The following is a 12,092-nucleotide window of genomic DNA, read 5'->3' as shown; positions in this document are numbered from 1 at the left end:
CCAGAAATCCAATGGCCATCTTTGTTTTCTCTTCTATCCTTTATCCATACATGTAATTCACCAAATCCTTTTAGCTCTATTTCCAAAAGACGTTTTAAATTTATCTATTTCTCTTTATATCCACTGTCACTGTGGAATCTCTTCAGCTATTGCCTGATCTGCCCAACCTCATGCGTAGACCAAGAGTCTCTCTACACGTTTTTGCCTGTATACCTCCTAAAAGAGTTTACACAACTATGATTTTTAAAATGTATCTTTTTATACTTCTTTTTTTCTGCTCACAAACATACTGAGACAGAATGATTTTAACTTGATATACAAATTTTTTACATCGAAAGTTTAAAGAGTTGCAAAGATTTAATTTCTTGGGTATTAAAGACTGTTTTTTAAAAAAGTATCACTTTTTTAAAGAAAAGGAAGTATCCAATAAAATACAAATACCATACTTGATATCCATCATCATCTATTCAAAAACTGTAAGGACAAATTATTATTTACATGTTCCTTTTTCTCTTTGACCTTGTTTCCATTCTACTTCGCCTTAGAATTTTATACTAATGTAATTTACTTTGTGCTAGACGGCTTGCATGGATCTTTTCTCGTACTTTTCTCAATAAAAATATTTATGTAAGTTTAGATATTTTAATATTTTCCTGTGGTCATAACCCTTAAGAATTCTTGTGGACTGAGTTATCATTAGAATCACTAGTTATATAGTATCAATCAAAACCAATATATATATTAAATATTATAAGAAAATAATTATTATACATGAATACATTTTAATTAAAATGTATCTTATTAAACATATTTATCTTAATGAGATTAATGGGACTTTTATAATTTTATTAGTTTAGATATCCCTTGTTAATATTACTATTAATAGAAAGGTAAAGGTTCAGACCGGGCACAGTGGCTCACACCTGTAATCCCAGCACTTTGGGAGGCAGAGGCGGGCGGGTCACCTGAGGTCAGGAGTTTGAGACCAGCCTGGCCAACATGATGAAATCTCGTCTCTAATAAAAATGCAAAAAAATTAGCCAGGCATGATGGTGGGTACCTTTAGTCCCAGCTACTTGGGAAGCTGAGGCACGAGAATCGCTTGAACCCGGGAGGTGGAGGTTGCAGTGAGCCAAGATCCCACCACTGCACTCCAGTGTGGGTGAAGAAGTGAGACTCCATCTCAAAAAAAAAAAGGAAGATAAGGGTTCAGCATCAATTCTATTGGTATGTTTCACTTTTATAGATGTAAGCACTAAGAAACCTTCATCATATAAATGGATAGGAATGGAAGGAGTTTTGTTGTGGCAATATAACTCAACTCTTTGCATTCCTTCAGAAACACACGCCCCAAACCAGATAGTAATGTGTCATCGAAAATTATTTATAATAATCTACCAACTGGCAACTTAATTAGGTTTTATTTCAATTCTGTTGAAAACAACCTGACGGACTCATCCATTATCTTAACACCAATATGCTGAATTGTCCCTTTGTTAACATTCCAAAATTTTTTCACCTCTGAGGAATAGAAGATAGTAAGAGTCAGGAGAGTTGTAAAGTGAGGGGTGCAGAACCGTGAAGGGGAAAATGAAAAAGGAGAATCTGCACACCTTAGGTGCTTTTTGAGCAGATCAATTTCAGGGATACATATGTTTAGAGGCTGAGAGCCTGTGTCCATGTGCCTTTTGGGAAAGTGTTCATGCACTTTCAGGTGTGTGCATACTTCAGTTAGAAGACATCCAGCCTAGGCTACTTTAATAGCCCATCTGATCCTCCTGCTTCCAATCTTACCCCCTCTAATTCATCCTCCACCCAACACCCAGAATGATCTTTTAAAAACATCAATCAGATGATGTCACGCCCTCTTTAAAACTCTTCAATGGCTTCCATCCCTCTTATGAAGCACAAACTTCTGCCATGGCTTATATAAAAGGCCCTGCATAGCTTGCACCGTTCTTGCCCGCCAGTTATATTAGTCTTCCTTAGACATGTTCAGCTCTTCTCCACCTTATTACCATTATGATTGCTGCTTCTGTCCCACTTGTCACATGGTAAGCTTATTCTTAGCCTTCTAGGCTCAGGACAAAGCTACTTTCACAGAGGACCCTCTCTGAGCACTTAATCTAAAATAGATGCTAACCCTCCGACTTTCAAGAAATTATTGTGTATTTCTGAAAACCTGTTCCTTTGTCATAACTAGTAATTAAATGTTATCTGTTGGGTTAGTGTCTGTGTCCCTATCTGAACTGTAAGGTCTCGGGCATGAAACTACAGCTACTTTGTTTATCAGCATGTATTATCCAGGACTACCACAGCACCCACTGAATAAGTTATAAAGATCTGTTGAATGAATGAATGAGCAAGTAAACTAATAATTATTGTTCTTTGTTCAAAGGTTCTCTACTTCCCTGAACATAAGCTTGAACATGCTTCATTCAGCACGATCTGACTGTGCACACCTGTACAAAGGATCTCTCTTACTCTCTCATCTTCTTCTCTTCTTTACATAGTTCTTGCCATTCCTGTTTACACTCAGCTGTAGCTACTAACCACAACTTGGTTTCCTAGACGCTTCCAGCTTTCACTTCTGTTCCCTCTACATGGAATACGTTGAACATCTTTCACTTCTTTGCCTAATTCTTTCCTTTTTTTATATACAGAGTCTCGCTCTGTCGCCTGGGCTGGAGTGCAGTGGTACAATCTCAGCTCACTGCAAACTCCGCCTCCCAGGTTCACGCCATTCTCCTGCCTCAGCCTCCCGAGTAGCTGTGACTACAGGTACCCGCCACCATGCCCGGCTAATTTTTTAATTCACACACAGACATCTTCTCCAGGAAGCCTTCTGTAGACCTCCCAAATCTGGATTTCAGGCTTGCCTCTCTTCCTCTATTCTTCAAGCTCTGTATTAAGACCTCTACCATGGTAGTTATCAAACAGAACCATAATTATAAGTTCATTCTTCAGTCTTTCCCAATAAACTACAAGCTTCTTGAAGACAGAGGCTGTATCTATTACCTTTTCATTTTCAGTGCTTAATGTGGCATTTGGAAAAGCACAAGATATTTTTTAAATGTTAGCAGGGAAAAAGGTACAAGTGAAAGTATAATTTTATTTTCAGAGCATCACTGCCATTTAATAAACAATGAGGGAAAAATAACTTAATATTCAGACCAGTAAAGAATTATATTTATAAAAGTAAAGAATAAATTGTACACTCTGGAAATTGCTAAAAGTAAAAAAGGCAATAAGAAAGACTAACGAATACAATTATAGTTCTATTAGTGTACGTCATCTTCTACAGACATACCCCTCTACCCGTTTTGCTTCTGTAGTGGCAACTGTTCATTCTGAAAATGAACTTGGGTATTCTGGTGATAACTGCTGCATAAATGACAGAGGAGATTTTCGGCCAATGAAGAACTTTATACATTAACAATGACAAAAAAATATGTAATCCTTAAAAATGCTCATTAATGTATAATTACCTAGCAAACCACAGATATAATCCTATAACCTTAAACATCAAGAATTTATACTTTATAAGCCAAATAATGTCAAAATGGCAATTTGAAAAAATATTACTGTTTATCACTGAATATCACTGTTAAAAATGGGGTTTTAAAAGAAAAATCAAATTCATATGTGCAAATATGTTGTTATTATTATTATTTTTAAAGACAGGGTCTGACTCTGTTGCCCAGACTGGGATGCAGTGGTACAATCATGGCTCACTGCAGCCTCAAACTCCTAGGCTCAGGTGATCCTCTCACCTCAGTCCCTCAAGTAGCTGGGAATATAGGCATACCCCATCATGCCCAGCTAATTAATTTTTATTTTTTTTTGTAGAGACGAGGCCTCGCATTGTCGTACGGGTTGGTCTCCAACTCTTGGCTTCAAGCAATCCTCCAACTTCTGCCTCCCAAAGTGCTGGGATCACAGGCATGAGCCACTGTATCCCAGCCCAGTGAAGATATTTAAATCACTCTTTTAAAATGTTAAAAGAAAATTCAAAAATTTAAAGTTCCTAACATCATAGCTGAACTAAGCATACTGCTCCTTAGCCCCTGGCAATTCTGAGACTTGTTTAGGAGACCTTGTTTAAGAAAAGTGACACTCACATTCAATAAAGCACAAAACCCACCAAAAGTTAAACAGAGAAAGATTCCAGAAATAGAATCCCCACGTGGAAAGGGACAAAGCAAAAGTAATGGAGCTGTTGGGTTCTCCCCTGTGGGGATCATTCACTTCCATCTCTCAATTTGCTCACACAGGTTAGGGAGCACCTTCCTTCATTAGGTTATTACACAACTTCTATAAATTTCTAGCATGGGCTCAGTGTGGGGCAGCATGTATTAGGAATAAATAAACTGTAAGGGGATCCTGTGAGAATAAAGAAAAGGCATCAAGAGATGTTTTCTTATAGGAGTTCTTCCTTGCTGGAACTTTGGAAGGTTGTACATCTTATTTTAATAAGAGCTCTGGCTCCCATACAATTTTACTTTGCTCTTGGAGGAATTAAGAGATGTAGATATCCTACCTTTATCAGAAAAAGTCATTCTTTCCCAGAAGCTAAATTTCAGTGAGAAACAGGTAACTTTTGAATCTGAGAAAGATAGAATAACGTTTCTAAACAAAAAAGCCTCATTTAAGGCATTTCAAAAGAACATTTGTAGATTATCTCAGTATATACAATCAACGTACATAAGTAAAATTAATAGTAGAGCTAAAAGACAGGAAAAGATGGGCCAGGCGTGGTGGCTTACACCTGTTAATCCCAGCACTTTCAGAGGCCGAGGCGGGCGGATCACTTGAGGTCAGGAGTTCAAGACCAGCCTGGCCAACATGGTGAAACCCCGTCTCTACTAAAAATACAAAAATTAGCTGGGTGTGGTGGCACATGCCTGTAGCCCCAGCTACTTGGGAGGCTGAGGCAGGAGAATGGCTTGAACCCAGGAGGCAGAGGTTGCAGTGAGCTGAGATCACGCCATTGCACTCCAGCCTGGGCGACAGAGCAAGACTCCATTTCAAAAAAAAAAAAAAAAAGACAGGAAACGATAAAAATAATAATAAAAAATGGGAGAGGAGAGAACAGTAGACGAAGGTTGTAAGGCTTCGAAGTATAAACGGAAAAGCAATTTCTTCATACCTTGAACCACTTCAAGTTCAAATAACTGGCCTCATGCAATATTTCACGCAACAGCTTCAGATAGGCAGTGAGTAGCAGAAAGGCGAAGACAAGAAAACAGAAAAGGAAAAAAGCATACAATTAAAAGCAAAATATATACAGCCACTTTGGGAGACCGTTTGGCAGCTTTTTCCAAAACTCTTACCATATGATCTTACCACAGAATCCAGCAATCACACTCACAGTTATTTATCCAAATGAGCTGAAAACTTATATCCACACCAAAGTCTGCATGTAAATGTTTACAGCAGCTTTGTTCCTAAGTGCCAAAAACTGAATGGCACCAAGATGTCCTTCAACAGCTGAAGGAATGAACAAACTGTGGCACATCCATACAATGGAATATTATTCAGAGATAAAGAGAAATGAGCTATCAAGCCACAAAAAGAAGAACCTTAAATGCAGATGCTGAGTGAAAGAAGCCAATCTGAACATGCTACATACTATCTGACTCCAACTATTAATAAAGAAAACGGCAAAACTACAGAGGCAGTAAAAAGATCACGGATTGGGGAGATGGGGGAGGAATAAATCGGTGGGGCATGGCACTTTCAGGGCAGTGAAACTACTCTGTATAATACTGTAATGGCAGATACATGTCATTATACATTTGGCAAAACTCATTGGACTGTGCATCATAAAAAGTGAATCCTGAGCTATGGACTACACAGTTAACAACAATGTATTAAAACTGGTTCATTAATTTTAACAAATACTACACTAACCCAACATGTTAACAATAGGGGAAACTGAGGTAGAGAAAGGAGTAAATGGAAGCTCTTTGTACTTTCTGCTCAATTTTTCTGTAAACCTAAAAACTTAAAGTCTATTAACCATAAATAAAACACACCCCTAAAGCATATTATAATCAGTTCACACAATAGCCTCAAAAAGGAAAATACATAACAGAAGTCTATATCCCGTAATGACATGATCTATTATTAATTGCCAAAATCTCTGCATGATCTCTGATGTTTAATACTTGTCAATAAATAATGACGCCGAAGCAGAAGAAAAATCTTTATTTGAAAAATAAAGGAGAGAATATAAAAAGGGTAAAATCAAGATTAAAGGAAATTCCTCCCCATTCTTGGGTGACACAATGGCTGTCACCATCCCTTCTCTGAAGCTCTCCACTACCCAAGCTCTATGTGACTGTGCATTAGGAACGTATTTGAAGAAAGAGCAGACAAGGTATTTATCTAGGAACAGGGCACTGAAAGGCACTCATTCTGCAAAAAGTTCATTCTCTCTCAGCTTTGCCAATGAGGTTGGTCTTTCTATACTTGACACAAAAGAAACCATATCTTTGTATCTCACAGAGCTATGAAGAGGCTCCCTGGGGCACATGCTATGTCTGCCTTGGAAACATACCCTTCTTTACTATAGCTACCTTAACTCAAAATAACACCAGTGGTCTGACCAAGGAGTTCCCAGGAAGATTCCTGCCACCCTCTCATTGAGTACTTTTTTCCTGTTTAACATTTATATTTCTCCCACAAAGAAATGGAAAGGAAACAATTACTGCAAAATTAAGTGTTATGAACCTCTGTGTCAGATAGATTTGAAATCTTTTCTTTTTTTTTGAGACAGAGTCTAGCTCTGTCGCCCAGGCTGGAGTGCAGTGGCGTGATCTCGGCTCACTGCAAGCTCCGCCTCCCAGGTTCACGCCATTCTCCTGCCTCAGCCTCCCGAGTAGCTGGGACAACAGGCACCTGCCACCATGCCTGGCTAATTTTTTGTATTTTTAGTAGAGACGGGGTTTCACCATGTTAGCCAGGATGGTCTTGATCTCCTGACCTCAAGTGATCAGCCTGCCTTGGCCTCCCAAAGTGCTGGGATTATAGGCGTGAGCCACCGCACCTGGCCTACATTTGAAATCTTAAATCACATTCTCATAATGGGAGCTGGGATTATAACCTTCACTTGTTAAAACTATTTCTTCCATTCACATTTCCCATCTGTAGTTATTCTTCCTAATGAAAAGTCAAAAGCAAGAGTATGGAGATCTTAAAAGATACAGGATATATATAAAACAAGCACCACAAAGTGCCATAGCAGAACTCTTCAGCAAATCCCTCTGAGGCTGAGACATGCTTATCTGGGACTCAAGTGCATGGTTTCTGTGTCCTTCATACTCACTGTTAACCTTAACTTGTTACAACCTTAACTCTTCTCTTCAGTGAGGCAGGGTATGAAATGAATAAACTATTAGCTATTTGAAATTAACATTTTTCAGTCAGAAATGTTTGTGTCTTTTTTTTTTTTTTGGCCGGGCACAGTGGCTCACGCCTGTAATCCCAGCACTTTGGGAGGCCGGGGCAGGTGGATCACTTGAGGTCAGGAGTTCGAGACCAGCCTGGCCAACATGGTGAAACCCCAACTTTACTAAAAATACAAAAAATTAGCTGGGCGTGCTGGCAGGCACCTGTAATCCCAGCTACTCAGGAGGCTGAGGTAGGAGAATCACTTGAACCCGGGAAGCAGAGGTTGCAGTGAGCTGAGATCGCACCATCGCACTCCAGCCTGGGGGATAAGAGCAAGACTTCGTCTCAAAAAAAATAATAATAAAATAAAATAAAAAATAAATAAATAAATAAAAAGAGAAATGTTCATGTTTTTTCTTTCCGTTTAAAAGCCAGGGTTGTGCCCAGTCTTGTAGCAGACAGACAAGCTCCATTTCACCTCGTCCAATATATTAGCACATGCTACATAAATACATATGGGATCAGACCCAAGTTATTAATGCAGGGACTTCCGTGTTAACATGAGTCAATTCTCATACAACTTTATTTCAATTCTTATTTAAGAAAGAGCAGACAAAGCATTTATCTAGGAACAGGGCCCTGAAAGGCACTCATTCTGCGAAATGTTCAATTCTCTCTCAGCTTTGCTAATAAAGTTGGTCTTTCTTTCTATACTTGACACAAAAGAAACCACATCCTTGTATCTAATACCGCTATGAAGGAACTCCTTGGGACTTCTCCTCTATGAAGTGTTTCTGAAACCCTATAAACATACAATATGTATAGTTTACCTAAACTATACTGGTTGTGTTTTACCTTTTGGTTAACCAGCAGCATTGCTTAGAACTGTATAAAATAGCAGACCTGTTTTTCAGCATTGGTCCTGGCTGATTCCTCTTGTGCTAGCACCATTTCCCGCTCTGCAGTTATCTGTACACTTTCTCTTAGTGCTTCTTCCAGCTCTTCAATCCTGTCATCCTTCTTACGGAGACTGTCCTAGAAAATGATGGAAGACTAGGTGAAGTAGATTAATTAAATTTAACCCAGGGAGAGCCTATTTATTAAGAAAGGGCTGTTTGCTTATTAAATGTTCTTCCCATCAGAAGCAAATCCAGGTCAACAAGATATCGTCGCAGAGGACACAATAAAGAAAGCAAGGAAAGAAAAGAAGTAAAGGAGGCCAAAGAAGTGTATTAAGAGCAAAGGGTCAAGTTAGTTAAGCAAGATAAATGTGAGGAATCTGCTCTCTGTAACAGAGAGAATAAAACTGTGTTAGACAGCAGAGGTGGCAAGGGCTTGATTATTTAAAAGCACCAAGTTGTTTTTGAACTACTCTCTAAGCATAAAGCCAGCTTTGATGAGATAGTAATTAGACTGAATATCAAAACACTCTTTTCCTGCAGTTAAGCCTAGATGAAAAAGTGCAGTGAGCAACATGATCTTTCAGATTATATTCTTCATAGACAACCGCTGGCAAACAATTTCTTAAAAGACATTAAAAAGCAAGTGATGCATCCCAATATTTCAAGAATGTATGGTTTTCTCATAATCTCATAGGAGAAAACCAAAAATGACAACTGGAAAAAAGTGACCGGTCTGGCTAAGAATGAGCAATTTTATTAGCCAACCAAGCAATTCCCAGCCCTGATGTTCTACACAGGTTTAAAACACAGCTTCTGGAGAGGTGAATGTTGATCTATCAGAAAGTCAAACAAAATCCTACAGAACGTTGAGTTCATATAAGATAGGAGAGATCTTAAGAAGACAACATGAAGAAGAGTTCAAGTGGGATGGAGAACTGGAGTCTTCAGGTTATTATAAGCACTTCCTTCTTTAACTTCTTATGAAACTAGAGGATTAAGAATAAAGTGCTTCCTTTTAAAAATACATAAAACAAAAGAACAAGATTTGCTAAACCATTCTCCAATTTTCAGAATACTCATATCAGGAAAAGATATCCAAGAATTTTTTATTTTATCTAAGAAACTCAATTGTACCACAGCCCACTTTTGTAAGTCCTTTTTGACAACTTTACCTTCAAAAATCTAGAACTTGAAATCTGTCAAAGATAAGTCAGAATTTTCTCCCCACTTTGGAAGGACAGCATCTATTATTTAACATTCTTCTTAATAAACAGTTGATAAATCTTTTGCTCTCTTGTTTTTCTAAATTTTAAAAAATGAGAGTTAGAAAAAAAATTCACATTTTGGTGATGTACGTTATATTCATGTTAAGAGAAAAGTTTTCATTCTTCTCAAAGAACTGTGGTTCTCCACAGTTATAAAATACTGTGATCTAATCCCATAAGTAAGGTTCTGTTTTATGTAGGGCAGTTTAGCTGTATCCAAAAAACAAAACAAAAAAACGCTGTTTGTTGAACTCTTCATTCCCTCTGTTGACTTGCCATGAACAGCAGAGTACAGTGGAGGTTTTTAAAGGGATGCCACGCAGAGAGACAAGGAGTGATGCCCGTCAAAACAAAGGCCAAGGTGGTTTCTTCAGAATCAAAGAAAACTAAACATAAAAGAAGGATTATGAAGTAAGAGATGGATGCAATGATTACTTCAGTCTTCTCAAACCCTCTAATGAATGAGAATGACTATTTTGGACTAATATGGGATTCTAAAACACAGATTGCTGTAAGTATAAAGAAGCATAAAGAAACATTATTAACACATAAAGTTGATAATGTTTCTCATTAGCAACTTATGGAAAATTCAGTATTATGTCTTTGTGCAATCTATCCCATCCCACTCTTAAACTGTTCTTTGGAAGTCTCCTGAGAAGCTTCTATTATCTAAATTGAGGCTCAAACAGTTAATTCCAAATAACTTCCCAGGAATCTATTTCAAGCAAACAACTTTACTTGTACATTCGCGTGGGGTAAAAATAGTTTTGTGGCTGTACCAATAAAAAACTTTTAGGGAGAAAATGATTAGTAATTTGTCATAATGCAGAGAATCAAGTTTTCATAATATTTCATTATGAAACTCATTTCATAACTTCATTTGAAACCAGCAGTGAAACTAGAGTCTACCACATGAGCTCAGTGTTCATGGCCTTATTTAAAAAAAGATTTCTGGAATTAATGGCAAAGCCTAGTTCAAAATCTTTCTCAATAATAAGGATGAAAAACAAAAGCCAAGTGAAACTACAAATAAAAGGAAATGGCTGATAAGTAATATTTATGTGATATTATAAGTCACATAACATTTCGATGTAAAGCTAAGTATGGAATCATTTGCTCTAACGCAACTGTATCAAACTAGGATAATATAATACAACAGAATGAAGACAGCAAATATCTCTCTCACCTTCATTTACGAAGTCCAGAATTACTTAATCTATCAAGTGGGTAAAATCTGGCACCAGTTTGTTTTGGAATTTTGAGAGATCTGCTAAAATCAACCAAGGAAGTTTCTCTTGTGTCGAACCACAGCTTGAATCTCCTATTTAATTTAATAAAATGTTGAGCCAGTGTAAGAAGTAAACAGGAAAGCCTTTGAGTCCTACAAATACCAGAGGACCAACAGCACTGCTAGGTAATATTTATAATCATTCCTTCTTGTCCTCGCTTTTGCAAAAAGATTAAATCCATCATTTAGTGCTTAGATGATAATATGAATACCCTTTTTTTTAAAGTTTAGAACACTAGAGGAAAGAAAACATCCTGAAAACTTTTAGAAAGGCCAAAAATGATCACTTGTTGGATCAAAAAATCAGAAGACACTGGAGTTTTTAAAGGCAACACAGGAAACTAGAAGACAATTTGAGTAATGTTTTCAAAACTCTAAGGGAAAAAAGATGATTACCAATCTAGAATTCTGTATCTAAACCACCAATCAAATATGGGAGTTGAATGCAAAATCCCCCCAAAAAAGTATCTCACTCAACGACTCTCTCAGGAAGCTACTATGGTATACTCTATGAAAATGAAGAGGTAAACCTGGAAAGAAGATGTGGGACCCAGAAAAAAGGAGCTCTACCATAGGTGAGTGGTGAAGGGAACCACAAGCATGACACAACCTAGAGACTAAGCACACATGACAGCAGAGAAAGGAAATGAATGTTTCCAAGAAAAACAGCAGATGTATGGATTACTGAGGGCAATTAGTAAGGGATAATGTATTTTTATAGTAGTAATGATATTGGGAGGAATTTTACGGGTGTAGAAAGGAATCTGGGAATAGATACCCAAGACAGGAAAAGCAAAAAGGAAAACTAAGGTACCCTAGGAAAAACCAAAATGTAAATCATAATATACTACGTGCCTCAGTTTTAATAATGCAGACCTAGATATAATTATATTGGAAGGACAGAAAGAAGGAAGTGTGTGTGTTGGTTTGTGTAAAAACACTAATTCCTCGTCATCTATGATAAGACGTCAACAGACGATGCCCAAATAAGAAAAATAATAGAACAATAATATAAAAATGTCACTTGGAAAGATAAAAATAAACAACAGTAGAAACAACCAAAAGAAATGAAAGTGGTCACCTCAGAGGAAGAGGAATCAGAGTTAGACAAGAATAAGAGAAGTGACTATTATTCTAAGACATGTAAGTATTATTTGTGTAAATAATATAAAATACATATTGTTCTGATATAAAATCAAAAGCAAATTGAAAAATATGTTAAAAGAGTATCTTGCACTGCAA

General features: G+C 37.3%; 1 protein-coding gene across 16 annotated transcripts in view; it reads right to left on the bottom strand.

Annotated features, from left to right (window-relative positions):
* Positions 1 to 12,092, bottom strand: part of ERC1 (ELKS/RAB6-interacting/CAST family member 1) — a 511,134-nt gene that overhangs the window by 235,782 nt on the left and 263,260 nt on the right. For 12 of the 16 annotated variants that reach the window (XM_063672288.1, XM_063672287.1, XM_063672289.1 and 9 more), the window contains one exon: positions 8,299 to 8,430. The exons of the other annotated variants lie outside the window; for them this stretch is intronic. In XM_063672288.1, the coding sequence (XP_063528358.1) occupies positions 8,299 to 8,430 (132 nt within the window). The remainder of the gene's footprint in view (positions 1 to 8,298; positions 8,431 to 12,092) is intronic. 16 annotated transcript variants of the gene reach the window in all.

The sequence above is a fragment of the Pongo pygmaeus genome, chromosome 10, assembly GCF_028885625.2.
Source record: "Pongo pygmaeus isolate AG05252 chromosome 10, NHGRI_mPonPyg2-v2.0_pri, whole genome shotgun sequence".
Lineage (NCBI taxonomy): Eukaryota > Metazoa > Chordata > Mammalia > Primates > Hominidae > Pongo > Pongo pygmaeus.
Note: the sequence above shows the minus strand (reverse complement) of the source record. Positions and strands in the feature narration are given on the sequence as shown.